General features: G+C 42.9%; 2 protein-coding genes across 4 annotated transcripts in view; one reads left to right on the forward strand and one right to left on the reverse strand.

Moving 5' to 3' along the window:
• The window catches only part of crb1 (crumbs cell polarity complex component 1), a 226,567-nt gene extending 224,902 nt beyond the window's left edge, over positions 1–1,665 (reverse strand). For all 3 annotated transcript variants that reach the window (XR_007963700.1, XR_007963699.1, XM_052073897.1), the window contains exon 1: positions 1,438–1,665. Coding sequence is in view for 1 of the 3 variants with exons in the window: in XM_052073897.1 (XP_051929857.1) it covers positions 1,438–1,513 (76 nt within the window). In the remaining 2 variants the exon portion in view is untranslated. The remainder of the gene's footprint in view (positions 1–1,437) is intronic.
• Positions 1,666–3,396: 1,731 nt separating this feature from the next.
• On the forward strand, positions 3,397–18,409 carry LOC127605997 (tudor domain-containing protein 5-like). The gene is made up of 18 exons (XM_052073961.1): positions 3,397–3,549; positions 8,107–8,340; positions 8,408–8,613; positions 8,717–8,960; positions 9,157–9,269; positions 9,357–9,440; positions 10,934–10,990; positions 11,175–11,319; positions 11,791–11,921; positions 12,139–12,359; positions 12,430–12,639; positions 12,746–12,812; positions 14,265–14,465; positions 15,450–15,575; positions 17,339–17,404; positions 17,519–17,636; positions 17,996–18,046; positions 18,150–18,409. The coding sequence occupies exons 2-18, from the start codon at positions 8,112–8,114 to the stop codon at positions 18,191–18,193; spliced, it is 2,313 nt and encodes a 770-aa protein (XP_051929921.1). The 5' UTR covers positions 3,397–3,549; positions 8,107–8,111; the 3' UTR covers positions 18,194–18,409.
• The last annotated feature ends 6,642 nt before the right edge of the window (positions 18,410–25,051 follow it).

Raw genomic sequence — 25,051 nt, forward strand, 5'->3', positions numbered from 1 at the left:
GACATTATACCCATTCACGACGCTAGATGGCGCCAGATACCATTGAAGCAAATGCTCAATTTGACTCCCGAGGCCAAACTGAACCCGTCACGAAAAATAAAAATAAAAATAGCAGTAAGAAAGAAAAGAGAAGAAAATAATAGAAGCGATAACAGAAAATGGAGAAACGTAGTGACATGCGATAATGAGTTGCAAAAATATATGTCCCGGTAAAGAATGTATCAATCCTAAGAAGAGATGGGAATTTGACAAAATGTTATTTTTCCACTATCAAACAAACATGTGGGGTAAATTAACCCTTTCATGCACCCTGTAAGCTGATAACATGATAAGCTGTCCACTGTGACCACTGTCCCTGAAAGGGTTAAATGTAATTTTCATGATGCAGAAAATGTACAAATGTAGTGCGTAGTCCTCAATTATTTAAGGTTAGGATTATTAATCTAAAATCAAGTCAATTCAGTGTGGATTCATTTTTATGACCGTCCCTTTTCCTGATGACAAATTGATATGATGGCTATTTTCGTAAGGTGCACTTTCAAATTGACTGACCTGTTTTGGTGCAGTATTAAATTACAATCACTTACAGTTTCTTTTGAATGATCCACTTCGCATCGTCTGTGGATAAATGGTGTTACCCTTAATAAACGGTGTGGAAATGAGTCACTGTAACCCAAAACATGAAAACATTTGGGCATTAATTTCAGAAGAAATCGAGACAGGTGGTACTGCAGTGGGCCAAGTGGTGCTACTGGTCCCCCGTGGCAGACTCCAGTGGATTCAGAGATTTGGAGACTGATCCAACCAACCATACATCCCTATTCCCCTCCTACAGCATGTCGTCTTTTCAAATGTAAATTGCTTTTAAGGGTCTTTGTTTCGCCCTATCTGGAGAGCGCCAAATGGCACATGGCGGGGACACCTGATGAATCTGCTTGTTCATCTGTGTGTTTCAGTTGCGATAACTTGCGGGGGGTTTGTTGTGTCTCAAAGACGTATATTGTCTCTGCCTTCTGTCCCCTGCATCATGTTGTCCATGAGTGTCAACCCCTCTCTTGGGCCACTGTTCTGGTCGGCCACAGTCAGATTCTTTTTTGTCATAACAAGAAGCGTTGCTGTTCTCAGACATCACTATTGTCAATCATGTCAGACCCAAAATTGAAATTCTAATCATGCACTTGGGACAGATGCACGCAGATAATGAATGAAACATTTTGAAACAAAAAGCTAAGACATTTTCGAGGTAGTATGTAAGTGTGAGGATCCAGTTCGCCAGGAAAATAACGCAAACTACACTATCCCAATGAGGCATGACCTCAATTTGAATATACGTCACCATTAGACAAATTTATCTTGATATGCAGCATTTGTTAACACTTATCCATATTGACAACAAACAGTACGCGGTTAAATGATGGAGAAGGAGAAGTCACTTACCGTAGATCACAAACAATGACGAGATGAGAATTGTCCAGACAAGAGATTTAAATCTGCAATAACAAATTACATCCATAATCGTGACAGGGAATCATCCTGCTTGTTTTGAGCCTCAAAGTGTTGCCACAAAGGAGATTTCTCTGATCTGCCTGCAGGGTCTCATCTGTTTTCAACTCCAAAATCACTTGAACACGCGCTTCCACTCCCCATTGGCGCACCATCAGGAGCCTCCATCACCCATGAAATAAAGAGTGTGACGGCCAACCGCATTCAGAGAGAGGAGGGGTTGCACTAGGTGACGGTTCTATTCAACTTAAGCTGAAAGAACGACCACCATATATCATCAGCAACTATGACTAATACTACTACGACGACTACTACTACCAGTACTAATAGCCTTTTATTTTAAGCAACACGTGGTGAAATCATGGATAAAAAAAGCATTATAAATAATTCCAACACGGTGGGTTTTAAGAAGAGATTTGGTTGACAAGGAAGTCATAACTATTACAGTATGAAAGCATTTTTTAAATCAGATTGGACAAATGAGGTGCAATTGCCCAATTCAATCTTTAATACTGTATTATTAATTAATCATGAAACTCTCGAGTGGAGGAAAAAGCGGATTGGCTCGAGGTAACCAGGAGGTTTGGCCACTGAAGAGAGCAGTAAATTGTTTTTTTTTTAATTTTTCTTTGGGCAGTCGCACTCCACAGATGACAGAATGCCAGATTGATTGCGCCCTCCAGCGGCATACAGTTTTCCGTTCAAAACATTGAGAATAAAATGAATGCGGGCCTTCTGCATGGGTTGGATGATGAGTCACTGTATCAAGTGCGGATCAAAGCGCATACAGCTGTACCTCCAAATGCTGTCCACCCACAACATACACAAAGTTGTCAATGACAGCGATGCAGGCGTGGCTGCACCCTGTGTCCATCTCGGTCAACTCCTTAAACTGATGGGAAGCAGGATCAGGGAGATAACTCTCTGGAGGAGATGGGCAACAGAAGGATGCTAACTAAGCTAAAAGCTACGATGGCCAGTCCCTCCCACCCCCTCCAGCCCACCCTGACAGCACTTGGTAGCTCCTTCAGCCAGAGACTGTTACACCTGCGCTGCAAGAAGGAGAGATACCGACGCTCGTTCCTACTTCCTACCGACTGCTCATCGTATTTTGATTGGACTCCTTCATGCCACCAGTGAACAGATCTCTGCAACACAAATTGTGTGCAAGTGCAAACGTTAATCTCTAACTCTACAAATATCAGTGATGGGACGAGCGAGCGACACTGGTGCGTCAGCACTGTGCCGACTGCCGAGAGCTCAAGAGTGAATTCTCGCATTGGCGCGTGTATTGCTTTCAAGAAAGAATCACGTGACCGATTCAGGAACTGCGCCGTTTGGATATGCTTCGCCAAAGTTTTTTGTTTTCTTTTAAGAATCTTTATTGAACAGGTCAGGATAAATTCTCAGTAAACAGAAAACAAAACGACCATATTAATACATACACATATTACAAACATTTAAACAAAAAAGAAGCCAGGGGATTTTGAAACAAAATTTTCAAATAAGGAGCATACAGCCAGAGTCTTAACAGCTTTCTTGTTTTTGGAATCCATAATAGAACTCCGGTACTGCTTTGTTTCTGCTTCAAAAATTAAGAAAATAGGTTTTGAATTACCGTACTCCATCTGGATTTGTGGATATGGAACTTAGCGAGAATGATTATTAAATTTATAATGAAGGTTTGTTTTGTGTTTTTTTTCCCCCCTTACTTTTGTAGAACCCAAATTGTACTTTTTTCCAGTATAGCATAAAGTCTGAGTCAATATGTTCAATAATAAATGTGGATACAGCTTTCCAAAATGTGTCGGTATACCTAAGAAGATAATGCTTGGTGGGATAGTATTTGTGTTTTCCCCAGGGAAATTAATTGCCCTCCCCTGCTGTAGATGATGGAGTGTATATTTCCAGTCAGGCACTTGATGTGGCCAGCTAAACTAATTTATCCACACAAGCTGGTGATGCAAATTTGCCATTTTTCTCGCTGAGCTCTTCATTTATCAGTGATAAGGTGGGTGATAAGACCACCTCGTCATAGGCCGACAGGTAAGCAAATAATTTTGAATAAAATGAGCACTTTGTGAACACAGAATGAGTCGACGTAAAAATAATTGACCCACTTTGTTTATAGAGCTCCGAATTATCTGTTTTTTGGGGTTAGCACAATGTCGTCTCAAAGTTCAGTAAAAATACGTTTGTTGAAAAATGTGTTTGTTGTTATATTTGAACAACTATCGACTACGTTTATTTGTATGTTAGTATATTAAGTACTTACTTATAATATCGGCAATGTTATTTGCATTTGTATTTTGCCGCATAGAATGCTAAGTGATGCATTTTGGGATCTACACAGTGATAGGTATCAAAATGTCTTCTTTTTACAAAATAAAAGGTTAATTTAGTTATGCTAAGCAGCAAGTGGTAAGTAGTGCTTGTTTTGTTGAACTAATGTAAAAAGAGAACTGCCTTATACAGCCCCTTAGTTTTCCTTTCTTTATCAGAGAACTAGTCTATAATCAGGTTGCACATACACATTTGGGTGTGGTGCTCAAACACCACAGGTTATTGTTTGGTGCTCATTTTTTTCCCAACCCGTCGACCTCATTGTTGAATAGACTTGCGCCCCATCTCGGCAAGGTGTTTTGTCAATGCAGTTTGTGTTGATATGTCATTTTAATAAAACCGAATAAACCAGAGTGTGCATAAATTTGTTTCTAAAATTCGGATGTTTGTGTACAAGATATTTTCTTAAGTCCTAACTCCGAATATGTATTCGTGTAATTCAGATGTGGTTTTTTTTTCAAATACGTAATTGTTTTTGTACTGAAACTCTTTGTGGGATTTAGCTGTCAAGAAGGGGAAGCTCAATTTTGGCCAACATCACAAAATGTGTCCGTTCGTTTATATAAACGCAAATTCGACTCTCCGCTCCTTTTCAAGAAAATTATCTGTAACCCTGTCAAACCTACAAGGCAAGGTTTCGAGAAACTTAACTAGTTTTCCTACAACTACAGCAACTACAATTAAACCCACCAGTAATAAAATATTAATTTGTCGCTTATCGTTTTCATCAAAGAGAGTGTCGCTAAAATCATTAAAAGTCATCTCCAGTTCAATTTAGAACAGAATAAGAATTGAAAGTGCTCCCACGGAAGCCGACACTAAAAGATCATTTCAATGTCAATCAAAGAGGAACACAGGCTCAGACAGATCATCCAATCTGATGCTGAAAAACTGAGCGTCCGGTACCGGCCCACCGCCATCCAATCCCAGAGAAGCCGAGCGTCCGTGGGCGGGACTAAAACCTGCTTGTATCCAATGACTCGTCTCCGTTAAACGCATTGGGACAACCTACCCTGAACTCTCGAGACGCTTGGCGTCCGGGCAGTCCACGCTCAGCGGACGCTCGCCGTGCACCGTCTAAAGCAGGGGTCCCAACCGCCGGTCCGCGGACCGGTACCGGTCCGCAGGGCATTTGGTGCCGGGCCGCACAGAAAGAACTTGCCTTAATTCTGTTTTATTTATTTCGGAATACGAAAGATGTTTTATTTTGAAAAATTACCGGGTTCTCCTTTACATCCGTCTGTGTCACGCTTGACTCACGTCAAACCACGCTTCTCCGTCACGTGACCGATTACGCTAAAAACAAAACGTTGAAGGTCGCAAAATGAGTTAAAAAACTGCTGGAGATCGCAAATGACGGCGGCCTTAAAAGTACGTTCGAGACAACTGGATTAAAGTTATGGCTGAATACTCTGAGATCGCCACAATAGCACTGTTGCTATTTCCGACATCCAACCTGTGTGAGGTGGGGGGTTTCTGCAGCAACGGCGAGTAAAACAAAATTACAAAGTAGACTGGACATAAACAACACACTTGTGGTGTCATTGTCTCCTATTACCCCGAGATGGGACCATCTAGTTGCGGAAAATCAAGCTCGGGCTGTGGTGAGTCATCATTTTCATGCACTTTGAATTTGCGTTGTATCGTATTTTGAAGGCATTAAACATTACCATAGCAATCAGTGTTGCGGCCAGATTAGACGCTCCTTGTGTTTATTATTATATTTCGAAAACAGCAGTTTTCATGCAGCTCATACCATATTATTTTGTTGTATTAATCCGGCCCAGGGCAGCCCGGTAGTCCAGTGGTTAGCACGTCGGCTTCACAGTTCAGAGGTACCGGGTTCGATTTCATCTCTGGCCTCCCTGTGTGGAGTTTGCATGTTCTCCCCGGCCTGCGTGGGTTTTCTCCGGGTGCTCCGGTTTCCTCCCACATTCCAAAAAACATGCATGGTAGGCTGATTGGGCGCTCTAAATTGTCCCTCGGCGTGAGTGTGGGCGTGGATGGTTGTTTGTCTCTGTGTGCCCTGCGATTGGCTGGCAACTGATTCAGGGTGTCCCCCGCCTACTGCCCGAAGACGGCTGGGATAGGCTCCAGCACCCCCTGCGCTCCTAGTGAGGATCAAGCGGTTCGGAAAATGGATGGATGGATGGATAATCCGCCACATCTTAAATGCCGGTCCCTGAAAATATTGTCTGACATAAACCGGTCAGTGGGGCAAAAAAGGTTGGGGACCCCTGGTTGAAAGCACGGCGAAGCTGCTGGAATGAATGAGAAGGGAGTCACGTTGTTTCTGATTCGGAACAAAAGTTGAGCACGTTGTAGCGCATATTTAGTCAATGACATGTACGAACAATGATCACTTATTCTTTGACATTTTCGGGGAACCCGAGCTTTCCTTGCAGTCCGAGAGCAATCGCCACTGGATTTTAGCAATAGCATACCATAAAAATTAGACTCCTGAAACGTAAACTCGGAAACAATTGACAAAATAGCTTAATGAACAAAAATACAGTAGTTTACAATGCTGGTAAGGGAAACAAGATAACCAAAAACGCTTGCAACAAAGGCAAGGAAGAAAACATAAACAGAGATTGCTTATCAATAAATAGACATGAATAAGCCCAAATGCATATCATACACAAACCGTGACTACAACTACAGTACAATGAAAAACTACTTCTGAAAGTAAGTGCAGAAAACCTGGTGCGAACAAAAATGAAGCACAAGATCATGGAGCTTCTAGAATTTTTCAGGGGTGCCCATTACGTTGATCCTGATCGACATAAGATAAGATATCCTTTATTCGTCCCATTTGGGGAAATTTACAGCCTCTAGCAGCAAGAATGTATGTAGAAAGAAAAAAGAGAAAAAAACAACAAACATCTTTCAATTAAATGCAATATGAACACAAAATGGATAAATCGTAGTACTATTTACAATTTTCCTTCACATCATTTAATTATTATTATTATGATTGTTATTTTTTATTCATCAGCCTGACAGCAGTCGGTAGGAACGAGCGTCGGTATCTCTCCTTCTTGCAGCGCGGGTGTAACAGTCTCTGGCTGAAGGAGCTACCAAGTGCTGTCAGGGCGGGCTGGAGGGGGTGGGAGGGACTGGCCATCATAGCTTTTAGCTTAGTTAGCATCCTTCTGTTGCCCACCTCCTCCAGAGTGTCAAGGGAGCAACCCAGGACAGAACTGGCCTTCCTGACCAGTCGCTCCAGTCTCTTTCTGTCCCGGGCTGAGATGCTGCCTGACCAGCAGACAATGCCATAATGGATGGCCGAGGCCACCACCGAGTTATAGAACGTCTTAAGGAGTGACCCCTGAACCCCAAAAGACCTCAGTTTCCTGAGTAGGAAGAGTCGGCTCTGTCCTTTCCTAATCAGGGTGTCCGTATTTGTAGACCATGGAGGCTGGCTTGACCGCAGTATCCAAAAGGTGTAAAGGATACTCCCCCACCCCAAAAAACAAACAAACAAACACTTGTGTGTCTTTGTACATGTTAGTTATATTTTTTGTATAAAAGTACACTGCACCCTAATCATCGTATCAGTCTCATTTTCACAAAAAAATATTTAAAAATAAAATAAAACGGGTAAATCTTTAACCTACGGTGGCGCGTCACCTACGTCACCGGAAGTTGTTAGCGCTCAGCAGTCTGCAATTGATTGCAGCTTGTGATAAGAGCTGTTGCGCTATATCTTTTATCGTCATTATTCTCATTCAGAGTTTGCTTCGTGTACAATTCACCGAGGGCACGGGGAAAGAATAAGGAATCTCGAGGGCCCAGGGAAGCACTTTAAACCGGTACGTGTGAGCTACGATAGTCAACAAGCTGCAAAAGTGCATTGCTTGCTTCCGTGTCAGGCTTCTCATCATGGTGTGTGTGCGCATGCGCGGGAAGGGGTGATCCCGAAAGGTTAGTTGATCGAAAAGTCGATCTTCGGTCCAGAAAGTTTGGCCATCCCTAATTCAACACTTGGTGACAGTCGTGAGCAAGGCGAATTATCCGACAGAAACACGACAACATCGGAGTCCTTAAATAGTCGGTGGATTATGTTGGCAGCAGGTATGCAAGAAGAAAGGACGGCCCTCTTCTGCCACGTGCAGGTGAAACACAGGAACAGGATCATGACGTGGAGGCTAAAAACAAGTCCACACAGATACGTAGTTGTTGGCCACGTGAGTGACATCCGCCATCTAGAAGGGACACTATTCATATTTTTTTTTGTTCTGTTTTAAATGTTTCCAGACAAGATGAACCCGGACGCCATTTTAGCAAAGCTGAAGAAGGATCTCCGCTCTTTACTCATTTCCTCTAAAGTGGATTTGGACCCTGAGCTACTTAGACGAGACTACAAAGCAATGGTTGGCCATCCTCTGCCTCTGAAACTCCTGGGCTTTCGAAATATCATGGATATGTTAAAGGAGATACCGGATGTGGTGTCACTTTATGTCAGAGAAGATGGGAAAACATTAATGAAGGGTAAATAAGAGCTTTCAATTCCATACTTACACATCTGAGTCTGCAAGTTTCCTCTCTGTCTTAACAGCTGTTAGCCATGAGTCCACGCGGCACATGGAGGAGCTGGTAGCTAAACAGCGTACATCCGGTACAGACAAAACAAGAAAAGATCGACAGTTCTCTTCCTATCGTGACTGTCAGCAGTCAATTCCCATGATTCATCCAAGACGAGGTGGCGCTCCACTGGCCCTTCCTCCCCAGCTGAGGGCACAGCTGCGCCTCCTCCTCTCACGGGTAAAACCACAACACACTAAAATAGACATATAGTTTTTGAACTTGGTATCATGCCACCAATGTATCCAGCCATTTACTGTATTTTTAAATGCTGATCTTCAAGGGTCCTCTTAGGTTGTCAGAACTAGAGACCAGCTTTCTGCGATGCTTTGGACATGCTCTGCGTGTTCATGATTTGGGATTTTACTCTGCTGGAGAGATGCTGGAAGCTGCCGAAGACCTCGTTTTGATCCAGCAGAGCAGATTTGGCTCCATGCTGACTCTGAGAGAGCAAATGCTACCCAAGACATTTAACACTCAACAGAACCTTCGAGCACTGAAGACCACAACCAAAGCGAAATCCGAAGGTACAAAAGTGCATCCTTGGAGAGATGGCTTTAAAAAGACTTAAATTCGTATGTGCTTTGGCAATTGTTTACGTTGCCATCAGAAACGGTTTACAAATTATTCAAAAAATGTTTTGTGTAAAAATAGTTTACATGCTTATTATACAAAGATCTGTTAGCCTCAGGAAAAAAAAAACCCTTATGGATGTCTCGTCAGACACTGAGTGTTCGGTCCACAAGGGGCCCACAAATGCTAGTTGTAATCTGCAAATGATTGAGAAGAACCAGGAACCAGAACCTCGGCTCAACCAGAAACAGCATTTCTTAAAGGTCTGTTGCTCTTTTAATCTGGAGTTACATTGTGATTGATACTATTTTTTTACATCATATTTGTTGTACTACTGTATCTAATTTTAGCTGCAAGAGGAGCTTTGCCAGCACATTGCTGAGAATGGAGTGGCTGGCACCATTAGTCACAAGTTGAAAGACAAACTGCAAAAGGTTAGATGACATTCTTGATGGTAACCATGCCCAGAGTATTAACAAATAGCTACACTTAGGTAAAAGATCTAAAGTTGTTGATCTGCAAACAATTTTAGCTGCTATCACTTCTCCATTCTGCTGAATTTCCAAATCCATTCATTTTTCACCACTCTTTGTATAAAGCATAGTTAAGATAGCAATAACATCTTTTTAGTTAAACATTCCTTCTGACTTTGGTCAAGAGCAGTGGTACAGCCTGGAATAACCGTGTCCCATACGCATATAAACAACCATTTAAAACATTGTTGTTGATTTTTCCTAGAGTTAACGCTGAAATAAGGGAAACACGAAATTTTCTGGCCCATAAAGAATGGGAAGAGAAATTCTATGTCAGACTGTGAATGTAATGCAAGGACACAAAAAGTCAATCGGACTGTTTTTGTCCTGATTTTGTCCTTACCTTAACAAGAATGTCAAACACTTCACTCTTTTATGACTTACTGTCAGAGATGTTTGCTCGGACGGTCGACAAAGGCTCGAACACAGGAACAGTTTGTCATCCTCTGCTGGCAGGAGGTGCAGTTTCAGTTAAGCCACTCAGTGTGAGATTCCCAACTGACACCCGGCCTCTGCAACCTCTGCTGGCCTTTTTATTGACTGGATATGCAAATGACAAGCAATATATCAGAAAAACACTCCTATCTTCATTAACATGCTGCACCCCTGGAAGGCCCCATTGGGTCGCCCCTCAGACAAAGCATTCTCTTGGTACCACCACCAACATCCATAAACCAACAGAAACTACATTTTAACAGGTGGTATTTCCATGAACTGACACGTCTGTGACCTGGCTCATGACCCTTTTGTATGATGGAGCGTTCTAATACTCCCTTCCGTCCAAGGTTAAATCTTCCTTTCCAAGTTCTCTACGAGTGAGGGTTAAATCTTTCTCTGTGAGATGAGGAGCGCATGGTCAGGTACCATGCTCGGGTCCCTTGACCTCAAATTGACCCCTGATTCTCTGTGCTTCTAATGTATGCAAAATGTTCTGAACACAAGCACTCCGAGGTCAGTCAAGCATGTAACAAGATGAAACTTTAAAACATGACAACATTGTATTTTTCTATTCTAACACTTACATATGATTGTCCTTTTCTATAAGGTGTGTTAATAGTGGATTTATCCAAACAATAGGGTCTGAAACTGTTGACAGACTTAAACATTAAAGCTCTCTCTCTATCTCTCTCTCCTTCTGGTCGGTGTCTCTCTGTATATATTATGTGTATTTCTATATATATGTATGTAGAAGAGAGAGAGAAATTATCCAAATACCAGATTATACGATAGAATTTTCAATCTGATATTTAAATGATTACGGTCCTTTAAAAATGATGTTTTTGAAAATCTTGTTCTTGCACTGTATGCACTTTGTAAGTCATTTTTAGTTTTTATTTCTTTGCTTTTAAATCTGTGAAAAGTATGAATTTTATGAAAACTTTTCATGTTTTCAGGTTGTTAGTCAAAGTAGCTGTGGAATATCAGTCCACCATCTCCCTGAGGAATACAAGGTAAGAATGGTTTAGACCTTGGCACCAAACTCAAGTTGTTGAACGCTCAAGTATTTGGGCATGAATCACTGAAATTAAGCCAGTAGCCACACACTTGCACGTTTTCTGTAGTGTAGAACATGGTCAAGGAGCCACGTTCTGCTTAATTATCCTGTTTGGGAATGTGACTCAAATATATTTACAGAGGCTTTTGGGTGAGGACTTGCCACTGAAAGAGAACGGCTTTGTCAGTGTCACTGAGCTGGTTGATGCCATGGACGACATCTTCAGCCTGCAACATGTAGATGGGGATGGGAAACACGACTGGATCATTAAGAACATACACTCTGGTAGGTACATTTATCATTAGCGGACCATCACAGGTTCACTTATTTTGTTTTGTCGATTATTCTAAAGCAGGGGTCACCAATCGTTTTGAAACGCTGAGCTACTTCTTGGGCACTGATTAATGTCAAGGGCTACCTGTCTAATACACAATTCCGGAATAAGAATACAATAAAATGTTATTCTTAGAAATTATATGTCTGTAAAGATGCTCATTCAGGATTTCACACAACAACCGGGAAATTAGGTTAACCCTTATTACAATAAATCTTCACCAATGTTTACATTTTGAAATGGTCATTCCTACAGCATTCCTAGAAATCCACAATGTCCCATCACGAGTGACGTATTATTTTCAAAGAGTCCTGCGGACTACTCGTGGTCCTTTGGGGGCTACGTGATGCCGGTGGCCCCTGTTCTAAAGTATTTCACGTGTCGCGTACTGGAAGAAGAAAGCACATTGACATGTTTTTTAGACGATAATCCTGGTGTAAAGCAACCCCAGACAAGCTGCCACTCCCAAGAGTCTCTTTGGGACTGCAAAGTGGGATCATCGAACGAAGATGAAGAACGATTGTCAAGGGACTATTGTGTGAATCAAGAAATGGTAACAGTTCCCATTTTCAGGTCTTTATATAGTTGAGTTGAGTTTCTTCATATAATAATAATAATATCATGAAATGGCAACCAAATATAATGTTAAACCATTGACTGCAATACAAGTTCATTGAAATAGAGAAAATTGGAGAAAATCGGTAATACAGAGAAAATAACAGTAATCTACGTTCTCAAATTTGCTCCAAATTCATGTCTGTCATCTGCAGATATCATCTGCAGAGCTGTATCCTGCCATCAAGGTGTATTGCGGCACCGTTGTGCCCCTTGATGCCTTGCAGAGTCAACATCTTAAACGGCCGACGCTGCATTCTGCTTTTGATTTGGTTCAAGTTAAGGTGGAAGAAGTGGAGTCTCCAAGACTCTTCTACAGCTGCTTCATCGGTAGTGAGGAGGCCCGAAGTTTTGAATACATGAAAGCAGAGATGATGTGAGGACATATCAGTAACAAGTCAACGTCTTTCAAGATGTGTCCCACAGTTTTGTTTGTCTACTTCCAGTCAATGTTACTCTTCACCTGATGTATCGGAGCGCTACCGCCTCCCCAAGGGATTTGTACGACGAGGGCAAGTCTGCTGTGCATCATCCGAGGACATGCAGTTCACCCGGGGAGTGATTCACAAGGTCATCGGGCCCACCAGTGTTGATGTGTACCATGTCGACTTTGGCACGGTGACCACTGTGCACACTGATGACCTGATGTTCCTCAAGTAGGTGATATTACTTCTACTCTAACAACTACGACTGCCGCCGCCGACAACACTACCAATACCAAATGCTTTTTCTGAGCTGAATGTTTTTCCCTTCCTGTCCCAGGTCATGCTTCTCCATTCTTCCAGCACAAGCTGTCCCATCATCACTTGCTGGAATTAAACCAATCACTGTAAGCCTTTTGTCTGTTAAGGTCGACCTTGAAGTAAAGTTCTGCATTGTGATTACTAGGGCTGGGCAATATCCTTATTGTATAGATATCTAGATATGAACATTCAAGATATATACAGTATATATTTTTAAATGACATCAGTCATGTGGTCTTTCCATTCTTGCGCTTCAGATAAAGCACAGGCCAACCGACCACATACCTTGTTTCAAGTTTTGCTTTGCTCGACAAGACAAGCCACCCAATGACAGTCATATGAATATGATAGTGAGAGAGACACACACATACACACACACACACACACGCTTAAACACACACAAGCAGATGCGCAGCACACTTTACACACATGAGAATTCAATTTCTCTAATAAGATCATGAGACAGCCGTTTGCCATAAAGCCATAGAAATACAGTATAGCACACATAATGTGTATTGTTTTACCACCATGCTTAACCATATTCATACAGTAGTTTCATATGTACCAGTGGATAAAATAGCAAAGCTTGTCGTTAGAATGTACGAGTGGTGCGCCCCTCGCCACCTATTCAATGAATGGGAGCGAAACCTGGCTTTTGAAAGGTCATTTTCCTCATGTTTATTGCACATGTTGTATCTCTGTAGCAACCTGTGTGTTCCTTGGCTGACACAATCTTTATGCAAATGAAGAAAAAAATGATATTATGTGACATATATTGTCTGAGGAGCATCAAAATGTGATCCTGGCTGGTACAGTTAACATCATAAGGAATCATATTTATTTGCGCTAATTCGGTTCACATCAGGTTCGGAAGCATTGTAATGTGTCAAGCCACACTTGCATGGACAAGTTGGTACAAAACAACACACACATTCATGTAGTTACCTCCCCCCACACACACTCACACAAACAGAACAACAGCTTCTCTTGTATTATATCATTAAAGCACAGTTGCAGTACAGTGTGAATTGAATGATTTATTGCTGTCTTTGGTCAATGTTGAATGTCATGGAGTTCTAATTAAATAACTCCACTTTTCACATCCTTTCGGATGACTGGTATTTAGATTTTTCTCAAAAACAAATGCTTAGTTTTCAATGAATCAGTAGTCACACTGTATTACTGTTGAGATATCGGGCATGAAAATCAAGATATGAAATTTTGTACATATGAACCAGCCCTCGCGATTACATTTATCCTATCGGGCTTTACATCATATTGCTAGATTAGATTGTCAACATTGTTTCCTCATGCGTTTTTCTGGTATGATTTCTTAGGCAAACATTTTGTCAAACCTTTCATTAAAACGATGATACACATTTCACTTTTTCTTAAAGGCATTGAATATTCAGGTAATCTAAAAAGTGTTTGGTGTAATTTTGTTGCAAGATAAATTAAATTCACATACCACATTGCATACGAGAATTAAGCTGTCATGGTGCAAGTTGGCTCACTTCGACTTGGATTTGTCATTGCAGGGTGGCTGGACCTCCGAGGCCATTGCTTCATTTGTCAGTCTTTGCTGTAATCGTCTCCTAGTGGCTGCTCTGGTTTGCTACACTGGAGATGTGCTCCATCTCTACCTTTGTGATACGAACACTGATGAAGATATCTATATCCATTCTGTCCTCCTCAGCCAGGGTCATGGGGAGAGCTGCAGCCCTTCAGCCAGTACAGCAGTGAGTCCATTAACCAATTGCTGAATTATATGCATATGGATCATGGCCTTTATAGCGTGTAGTTGTGTATGTGTGTGTATTTATTAAATTCATTTTGGTGACAGATTTGTGGCAAGTGAATTTTATGGAATGACAAGAATTTATCAGCTCAAACTTCATCAGATCAAATCTAATGTAGGCAGAAGGTAGCAAACATTTTTTTGCCTGATTGCGTAATTACATATGGTAAATATCAATGACAAAATTGCTCAGGGTACTGCAGTATATAAGCAACAGCACACAGATTTACTTCAGGTGAAAACAAATTGGCTTCATAGCTGTAATGTGAAGAGCAGTGGAATTCTGGAATTCTCTGTCGGCACACGAAATTCAAGAAAATAACACTGATTTGCGACATAACTAAAAGATTTTACGAACGGTGCTCTCATCTTCACTTGAGAAATACTAGACCCTTTACTGCAGGTGTCACCAACATTTTTGAGGGTGAGAGCAACTTCATGTGTACCGATTGTGTGAAGGGCTACCAAATTGATACACGTCTGAAATAACATATTTGTCCAAAATACCTTCAATAATATGAGGATGTGTTATTTTTAATACTTGATGATTTAAATTGTCAGACTTTGATCGTGTTTCGAAATGTCTCACAGTACTGCCAATGTTTGCATTTTTAAATCATAATTTCTACTAGCAAATCACAATGTCCAGGCACTGGCGGGCTACTCAAGTGGTCTTCACGGGCTACCTGGTGCCCGCGGGCACCATGTTGGTGACCACTGCTTTACTGTATGCAAGTGTTGCGATTATGATTTTTGTTGGGGAGGGGGGTGTTTTTGTAACTGTGTAGTGCATGGTGAAGATTACGGTTGAATAGGACTCCAGGAAAAACAGCGAAGGCATCGGCCAAAGCTGTTGGAGATCCTAATAAATGTATTACATTAATTACAATGTGTTAATAATATTCCCGCTCATACACTTTCTCAGATGTGTTTCCAGGTCAGCCCTGTAAGCCTTTACCTGGGGGAGGGCACGTTCAACTTGCCAGATGTTGAAGGGGAGACCACTGAGTCAGCAGACACATTTGAGCAATCGGTTCGACTCGCACTGAAGGTAAGCCTTATACACACTTCAATGAAAACCAACTCAATTCAAGTTTACATGTCAGACCCCTGTAAAAACAAAGTTTTGGTGAAAGTAACTCATTTCTTACAGTTGCCCTTTTTACTCTTCACAGGAGTTGAAGTGAACTTGTGGAAGTCAAAATAGGCAGGATATTTGGTGCTGTTAAAAAAAAAATTGCAGATTTACATTCACGTTGCCAGATTATAGTTTCTGTCTGTAGTCCATCACATTTCAAACATACTTGTGCATAGTTTTCTGAGCATCAAAAGAAGCATTTTTTGCTAATGTTAAGTAATGCCAGGCCCAAGAAAGGAAAGTACAGGGGCAAAAGGTTTGGGGGAAAAAATTAAGATTTGCATAATTGTACATTTATGCACTAACAAATGAGCAGAACCTGTTCTTTAGTAACAATACAGCTGCTTTCAAAACATTCAATAGAAACAAATACAACCAATTACTTTAGTTGGAATCTTTTCAAAATGATTTGAATGATGAAATTGGGAATTTATGATTCATACCTCTTGCATGGCAGAATGAAGTGAAGTGGGACGCTGAGATTGTACAGCAGTCTAGTCGTGATGGACATGCCACTTTGGCATATATCTCTTTTGAAAGCAGTGAGAGCATTATGAAATGCGGTTGTCACGTTCAGTGGCAGTTGCATACACCATATATACTATATATGTTTCTCAAAGATAATTTAAACAACTTAAAACTGTATAATGTGGACATTGTGAAATGTGCATTGTATCATCATCATCAGTTCACAACCTGTTGATGTACAGCAAATTAATTATATCATCATCATCATTGGTGTATGTGGAGTTATGCCCATCGGACTTTTGTTTAATATGCAAGTGCTCTGTCACAATGTTCCCTCTGAGTTATCCATCCATCCATCCATTTTCTAATCGGCTTATCCTCACAAGAGTCGCGGGCATGCCGGAGCCTATCCCAGCTCTGGCAGTAGGCGGGGGACACCCTGAACCGGTTGCCAGCCAATCACAGGGCACACAGAGACGGCAACAACTATCCAGACTCACACCTAGGGACAGTGTTCCATTAACCTGCCATGCATGTTTTTGGAATGTGGGTGGAAGCCGTAGTACCCGGAGAAAACCCACTAAGGCACGGGGAGAACATGCAAACTCCATACAGGGAAGCCGGAACTGCAATCAAACCCTGCACCTCTGCACTGTGAGATCGGCGCGCTAACCACTGGACCACCGGGCCACCACTAGAAATATACATATTTACATAATATGCATGATGTATTTAGGGTCATCGACATATACAGTACTACACTTGTCGCAACAAATTCAATGGTACCGGTAGTCATAATTAACAGAAAACCTCACCTTCGACACTGTAATGTTAGTAAGTTACATTCACATAACCAGTAATCTCAGTTTGACTGTTTATTTATATTAAACCAACGTTTTCTTTTGTCATACATTTGCGAATGTTTTATTTTGGCAACAAACAAACAAAACCCCCCAAAAAACAATCAGTCTGCTATCCTGGAGAACTGCAAACATATCACAATATGTACTATTGAGTACCCGAAATTCTGAGGACTTGGACACTTTTAAACAAGATCTTCTTAACGATTAATCACTTATCATATGTTGATTTTATTGCTAATTGATGAGTTGTTGATAATCATTGTATCTCTACTCTGCTTTGCTTGATTTAAGTTTGGTTAATTACATTAATGATGCTCACTTCGCTCAATATTATTTTTGTTGCAGTTTGAAAGTGAGGAGATGCCCGCCTTGGAATTCATTGGGGACAGTGAGATCAGCACCCATATTCAGGTACTACATAACTGCTTCATTTTCATCAGAAGGCATGTAGAACTCGATCTGCTGCGAGTGTTTTTAGACCTAAGGTAACCATAATTATTTTAGCCTGTATTTTACTCTCTTAAGAACCCTTCACCTACACTTCAAGAAGAGCAACAGGAGTTTGATTGCACAGAGTCATCAGCAGTTAATCCGCTCCCTATCCTGTGGTCACCTGAGAAAATCCAGGATAGCTTCTTAAACAGTATGTAAAACACATAATGTCTGAGTATTTCTAAATTAAGGCTATACCATGCATAATTATAGATCTGTGCAATTTGACAGTATTGTCCAGTCTAGTGCTGAGTCTGACTGACTCATGTATATACTGTATACTGTATGTCCACATTTGTTTCATGCGGAGTGAGTAAAGACTCTCTGTCAGCATCCCCACCCCACCCCCACCTTTCTTTGAAAGACGGAACCATTGGATAAGCTGTTCAGAATATGGATGGATAGACGATTATGAAGTTGGCACAACATGCTTAGCATTGGATCCCAGACAAGTGTTTATCGGTGTCCCTGTGTGAGTAGAAATAGGTTTCTTTGCAACACTTCTTACAGGAGCATATCTAAAGCAAGCAACAGGTTTGGGCTGGAACGTAGGAGTGGAAGGTAAGAGCCTTACTTGCAGAAGTTGTGATCACTTAGATTGGACAATTTAAAGACAACTGCCCAACAAACAGAATAGCATGATTAATTTACTGTACATCAACAGGTCGTGAACAGATGAAGAGCAGAGAGGAGCGTTTTGCAATGTGACAACATAATTCTGATTTACAGTCCAATGAGGTCCAATGCTGCATTCAATGTTCTGTTTGGATTTTGCAGTCATGCAGCTATTGTGTTGAATTTTTTTGTTAAATTCTCCATCTACATTAGATATAAAAATTCAAACATTACCTTAAAAAAAAAGCCAATGTTAACAACTGCTGAATGAAACATTACCTGTGTATCTCTGCAGCAACCAAAGTTATATTGATTTGGGGGGGGGGCATGGTGTGAGTGTGAGCGCGGATGGTTGTTCGTCTCTGCGTGCCCTGCGATTGGCTGGCAACCGGTTCAGGGTGTACTTTGCCTACTGACCGAAGACAGCTGGGATAGGCTCCAGCACGTCCGCGATCCTCGTGAGGATAAGCGCATTAGAAAATGGATGGATTGACGCGCACACACCGTCAGCACTTTAGAATTTATTTCATGGTATTTACATTACATCTACATGTGTTAATCAACTCAGGGCAGAGCACCTTTTGTTTGTACCCTCCCACTTTTCAGGTGAGCAAAAGTATTTGGAATGGATAATATTACATTTCAATTAAAGTGAATAACATTTCATGTTTGGTGGCCTAACCCTTACTTTCATCAAGCCTATGAGCCATTGACTTCAGCAGACTACTGCATTGTCCATTTGAAATGCTTTTTCAGGCCTTTACTGCAGCCGCTTTCAGTTCTCGTTTGTTTCTGGGGGTTTCTCCTATCAGTCATCTCTTCAGGAGTTTAAATACATATTCTATTGGTTTCATGTCCTTGGCCCCCCGTTGAAGTACTTTGTTATGTTGGCAATGTGTTTTGTGTAATTATCTTGTCGCATGATTAAGCTTCTCCCAACTTACAGCCAGACAAAACCTTTTGTATCCTTCAGAGTTGACATCACATGAGTGACATCACAATTTTTTTTCACAATTACATTTTTAGCCTTAGATTAAGAATAGGAAATTGAGAACGATTGGTCCCTGATACTTGATAAAATATCGCTGATGGATGCTATCCTTAGGGATCATTTGTAACTCATTTCAAGTAACCAAAACAAATGAGACTTCACTTTTTTTTTTTTGGATCAACCTAAATTGCTGAATTGCATAAAGGTCAAAGCTTGCTGTGAATCAACACCGGCTCTCGGAATGATCTTTTTTAATGGTTTTTCAACTATATTATAATGACACACGCACACAAACATGCTTCTTGCTCACACTTTTTGATGCCACGTAAAGTCGTGCGTGTACTAAAACATGACAGGCCGCTATTTCAACACTAATGTGCAACATTTTGTGGTACTGTGAGGGTGAGGCGGTGTATCTGGAAGATGGGCCTGGTCAGGCAGACACAAACTTAACCTTATTACGGGGAGGAGAGTAATGTAGTTGAAGGCCAATTAGTGTGTGTGCTGAATGAAGCAGGGGGATGTGATTGCCTTGATTTATCGTAACATAAACCCAGGAAGAAAGCCTTCCCAAGGTTTTTGGAGGGGTTTTTTTTTTGCCTTGTCAAGTCTCCTTTGTGTTTCGGCTATTTTTCTAGGTGTTGGCCAACAACAAAATAAGAGTGGACCCATATTGTTCTTTGGGAATTTGAGCTCACCTCTCCCGCCAATAGCGAAAATCTGCTCATCATTGACACCCCTCCTAAAAGGTCTTTTTATTTCTGTATAGATGCCATGAGACCCGCTGTCAAAGGACCTAAAATGGAGTGGATCTTAAAACACCAATGCCATGTATTCATGTCATACAGGACATAATCAAGAACCTATGTGTTAGAAGAATCTATGAGCAAAATTGTATCATGTTTAAAGTTTCGGTTAATTTGGGCATGTCTGGACATGCTCAGCGCAGAGGTGTCGGCCGTTTGGGCGGAGGGCCTTTTTCTTGAGTAATCACGTCAAAGCAAGGGGGGCGAAGGCTAGATTCAATCACAGAGTGGGAATAAACAAATTGGGAACAAAGAGTTGTTGAATACCAAAAGACAGTTTGGGAACAGCTGTCACGCCCAGGTGGACATTAGTCATCAGCAAAGTCTGTGACCTGTGTATTCGGGTAGATCAGATCACTATCGAGGGGCCGGACCGGGGGGCCGGGTATGCTAATCTCTGGGGCAGGGTCTTTCTTGTATTTTGCAATAAAGGTTCGAACCGGCGGAGAGGGAGCCGAGTGTGATCGCGGAGCAACAACCGTCGTTCGCTCTCAGAGGTCCGCTCTCGCCGATATTGAAGACAATTTTCCTGTGTGCCGAGTCGTTTCTTTAACTTTGTCTGAGAAAATCTCTGACAGAAACTTGGCGTTGTCAGCAGGAGGATGTGCTTATTCGAACGGATTTGAGCTTTTTTGTTGGACTCTCCGATTTCCTCCGGTGTACGATCCGTGGCTGATCGCGCGTTTTGCGCCTACGAAGCCGACCAAACCTCGTGGAGACTTTTCCAGGAGGAGCCAGCCCCGCACCGGACACCGCGAGGAGCGGGCAAGCGCCATCATCCAACGAACCTGGGTTCAACTCGGCATCGGGACAATTGTCTGGAAAAATAAGGTCAATCGGCGTGGTGGAGAAGCTGTTGCGTAGTCGGTTATCTCCACTGAATGACGGAATTAGACGAGTTAATGCCGAAAAGGAGTAGGCTAGCTCGAGTACCGTTTCGTGGTTAGCGGTACGGGGGAAGTTAGATTCCCGGGACACAGAGCCCAAGCGGATCTGTGAGAGCACTGGCTCATTTAGATACCGTTTCTCGCTAAGCGTAAAAGGTGAGGAAGCTTTGTCTTCCTGCGGAGGTTGACCACCTCGGCGTGTGTTTGCATCTAACGTTGTATGCGTATATTGCGCGTATCGGTTTTGTGTTAGTGCGTGAGTGTGATTGGTGATCACGCTATTGTGGTAACGTAATCCATACAAATGTAAGTTGAGGGGTTCGCAGGTTTTAAATGGATTGCTCTACGTTTAGAATGGGCAAAAAGGAGAGGATGACTTCGTTTGAACACAGCTCTTTCTCTTTTTTATTTTTCTCTCCTCAACCGCTCCCCGCTAATGCTCCAACCAACACTCCCCCTTCCGGTAACGACCCGCCTTCCTGTTTTTCTTCTCCAATCACATGTAAGCAACCTAAGAATATTTCAGGACGTATTAAACAGTATAATTAAGGCAACTAACATAAAAGAATATAATGCATGAATATAAAATGATAATAATTAACAATTTAACAAAACCTTACATTCTTCCCTCTCCCACCAGAGAAATGTCCTCATTTCTACTTTGATCACTTCATGTAGAAGCCAGGTTACAACAAACTAACATTGCACGAGGAGGGGGGCGGGGGCGGGGGGGTTGTGTAAAACAAAAAGCCATCAGAAACATACAATCACATCAGAACAAAGTCTTTAAAACGCGAAGGAAGTTTAACTTGGCGGTGGCCTGGGCGTGAAGAGGAACCGGTGTTTGAACCCAGTGCTGCAGGCAGAACGGTAGGCCTCTGGTCCACAGATGAGGGAACAGGTAAGTCTGTATCAGTCGGCCGAGGCCTTTACAATGGGGCCAGACAAGGTGATAAAGGGCCAGGCAGGCATCTCTTCCGGGTCACTGAAGACCTGGAGGGCTGGAAAGGTAGAGCACCTGATAAAGCTGATAGGGCCAGGGGTGGATGAGGTGTGTGACCCACAGGTGCTGATGAAGTACCCAAAGGTACGGTCTTTACATTAGGGTAATAAGGACGCAATCGGTTGTAGTGGACTGTTTGGACTTTCTCAGGTGGATCCAAAAGATCTTGTACGTCACGCCAGATTCCTCTTCCGTCGATCCAAGACACTCCAGAACCACAAAAGGTCCCCTCCAGTGTGGAGACAGCTTTTGATGTGAAGTTGTAGGGTCACTCAACCACACATAATTCCCTGGGGTGTAAGGAGTGTGATGGACAAGTCGGTCATAGTGATGTTTCTGTCGCACGTGAGCTTGATCGCTGTTCACAGTAGCAGACCTGAAGGCAGATTGCAGCTTTCGGGTCAGTTGTACTGCATAGTCAGCTGAAGTGCCAGGCATGGAGTTTGGAAACGGCACATCAGGAGGGAACAGGGCATTAACAGGCATCCGTGCCTCTCGACCATGGGTCAGGAAAAAGGGGGTGTATCCCGTAGAGGAGTGAGGGCTGGTGTTATAGGCCAAGGCCACCTGATTGAGGCAGTCATCCCACTCTCCAGACTGCTGGAGAAGAGTCTTAGCTAATTGGTCGATGAGTGTCCGGTTAAATCGTTCCACCATACCGTCACATTGTGGATGATATGGGCTGGTCCTTGTCTTCTTCACTCCGAGTAGACCACAAAGATGTTTGACTAGGTCCGACTCGAACTGCCATCCTTGGTCCGTGTGAAGATTCTCCGGGATTCCATGCTCTCTGATGAAGTTCTCAAAAATGCATCTGGCCACAGTTGTTGACCTTTGATCTGGAATGGCGTAGAGGTTAACATATTTAGAAAAATAATCTTGAACCACCAGCACATACCGGTTGCTATGGCTGGTAACTGGCAATTCCAAGATGTCAGCTGCCACTTTCTGGAATGGTGAGTTTGCTGTCACTGTCTTCATGGGTGCTCTCTGATGTGGGACAGGATTGCGTCGAGCATCACACGGCACACACTTCTTGCACCACTGATAAATAGCCCGAGACATGAATGGCCAGTAGCACAATACCTGAGCACGTTGCAGAACCTTCTCCGCTGACAAATGGCCTGCCACCAGATTACCATGGAGCAGCTTGAAGACGTCTTCCTGCAACTCTTGAGGTATGATAACCTGATAGACTGCTGACTTGGATGTTCGGTTATGAACTTTCCTACAGAGCAGATCATTGTGTCTGTATTCACGCCAGAGTGACTTCTCTGCAGCGGGTCTGTTTTTCATCCTCCAGAGTGGGGGTTTGTAGCCTTTGGTCTTCCATTTGATGACCTCCGCCAGGATCGGGTCCTGCTGTTGCTTCTCCTGCAGCTCCAATCCACTGGTGGAAAGCTGGAAAGTCAATGATGAACATCCTTCGGACTGGTTTGGAACCGGCTGATGGGGTATTGGTTCTGGTTCCGGCTGAAGATCGGCGGTGCACACATAGCTGGGTTTTGTGACGACATGAAAAGGTAGCGGGACAACAGAAGGGTTTCCAGTGGTGGCAGGCGGACTTGTTACCTCTGGGCGCCTCGACAATGAGTCTGCATTCTGATGTCGATATCCTTCTCTGTGGATCACAGTCCACTCAAATGGATCTAATTCCAGGGCCCAACGTGCACGCCGACCAGTCCTGTCACTGTCGATGGGGATTCTTCTCAGGCCCAAGAGGGGTTTGTGATCTGTAATGATGACAAAAGGTTGCTTGTAGTAATGTAATGTAATGCCGAAAATGTCTGACAGACCAGACGATCGCCCACAGCTCTCTGTCATATGTCGACCATTTCCTCTCTGCTTTGGTGAGGACATGGCTGGCATAAGCAACGAGCACTTCCCTCTCCTCACGCTTCTGAGCTAACACTGCCCCAATGGCAGAGCAGGATGCATCTGTGTATAGTTGAAACGGCTGGGCGAAGTTTGGGAAGGCCATTACAGGAGGACGTGATAGAGCTTGTTTCAAATAAGCGAATGCTTCTTCACAAGCTAGTGTCCACAGGAATGGTGTATTCTTCTCTGTCAGTCCATGCAACGGTACTGCATGATGTGCAAAATTCTTAATGAACTTTCTGTAATAGGAACAAAGTCCGAGAAAGGCTCTCACTTCAGTTGGAGTGTGAGGAGTGGGCCAATCTTTCACACTTTGTACGTTCTTGGGGTCCGGCTTTACACCGTCCTTTGAGACGATGTGCCCAAGGAAGAGTACATTGTCCTTGGTGAGGTAGCATTTGGCAGGGTTTAACTTCAAGCCGCTACACTGGAATCTGCAGAAGACTTCCTCCAAGTGCTGGAGATGTTCTTCAAAGGATTGGCTAAAGATCAAGACATCATCCAAATAGACGAGGCATGTCTGCCATGGGAGGCCACGGAGAACCATCTCCATCAGCCTTTGAAACGTCGCTGGGGCGTTGGTAAATCCCATTGGCATCACTTTAAAGTGATAGAGTCCACTCCCTGTCGTGAAAGCGGTCTTCTCGCGATCCTCCTCTTTCATTTCCACCTGCCAGTATCCGTGCTGGAGGTCCATGGTGGAAAACCAAGCGGAACCCGAGAGCGCATCCAAGGCATCGTCCACTCTTGGCAGAGGACGTGAATCTTTGATGGTTACAGCGTTAAGTTTTCTATAATCTAAACAGAAACGCCAAGATCCATTCTTCTTGCGGACCAGAACGACAGGCGGGGCCCAAGGACTGTAGCTCTCTTCGATGACGTCTGCTTTCAGAAGCTTGTCGACTTGGCGCTGGATTTCCTGTCGCTGGTCTGGTGTCACCCGGTACGCTCTCTGCTTGATTGGTGATACATCACCTGTGCGAATGCGATGCTTGATGATACCTGTTCTACCTTGGTCGTCTTGGTGTTTGCTGAACACGACGGAGTACTTAGACAGTACGGCTTTCAGTGACTGAGCTTGGGTTGGAGTCAGACAGGTTTCATCTATCTCAACAGGAGGAGCAGTCATATCAGAAACATGCGAAGCAGCACAGCGTGACTCTTCTACAGCTACAGTGTCAATAGATGAGATGGAATGAAACTCACCAAGGTGTTGACCGACATGCAGCTCGATGTGTTCTTCGGTCATGGATAGAACACGAACAACAGTCATTCCATTCTGTACTTCGCTGAGAGTATGGGCCACGACAACTTCAGACGAAGGGTTGGGCATTAGGACTCCAACATAGTCGGTTGGTACTGGAGATGCGGCCGTCGCACCCGCGA

This window comes from Hippocampus zosterae, chromosome 8, assembly GCF_025434085.1.
Source record: "Hippocampus zosterae strain Florida chromosome 8, ASM2543408v3, whole genome shotgun sequence".
In the NCBI taxonomy this organism is placed as follows: Eukaryota; Metazoa; Chordata; class Actinopteri; order Syngnathiformes; family Syngnathidae; genus Hippocampus; species Hippocampus zosterae.

Bases quoted from the DNA above. Each gene is read 5' to 3' on its own strand.
- LOC127605997 (XM_052073961.1), top strand. From the start codon at position 8,112: ATGAACCCGGACGCCATTTTAGCAAAGCTGAAGAAGGATCTCCGCTCT. The intron at 8,341-8,407 runs GTAAATAAGAGC...CTGTCTTAACAG, and splicing joins TGGGAAAACATTAATGAAGG to CTGTTAGCCATGAGTCCACG. The intron at 14,466-15,449 runs GTGAGTCCATTA...ACACTTTCTCAG, and splicing joins GCCCTTCAGCCAGTACAGCA to ATGTGTTTCCAGGTCAGCCC.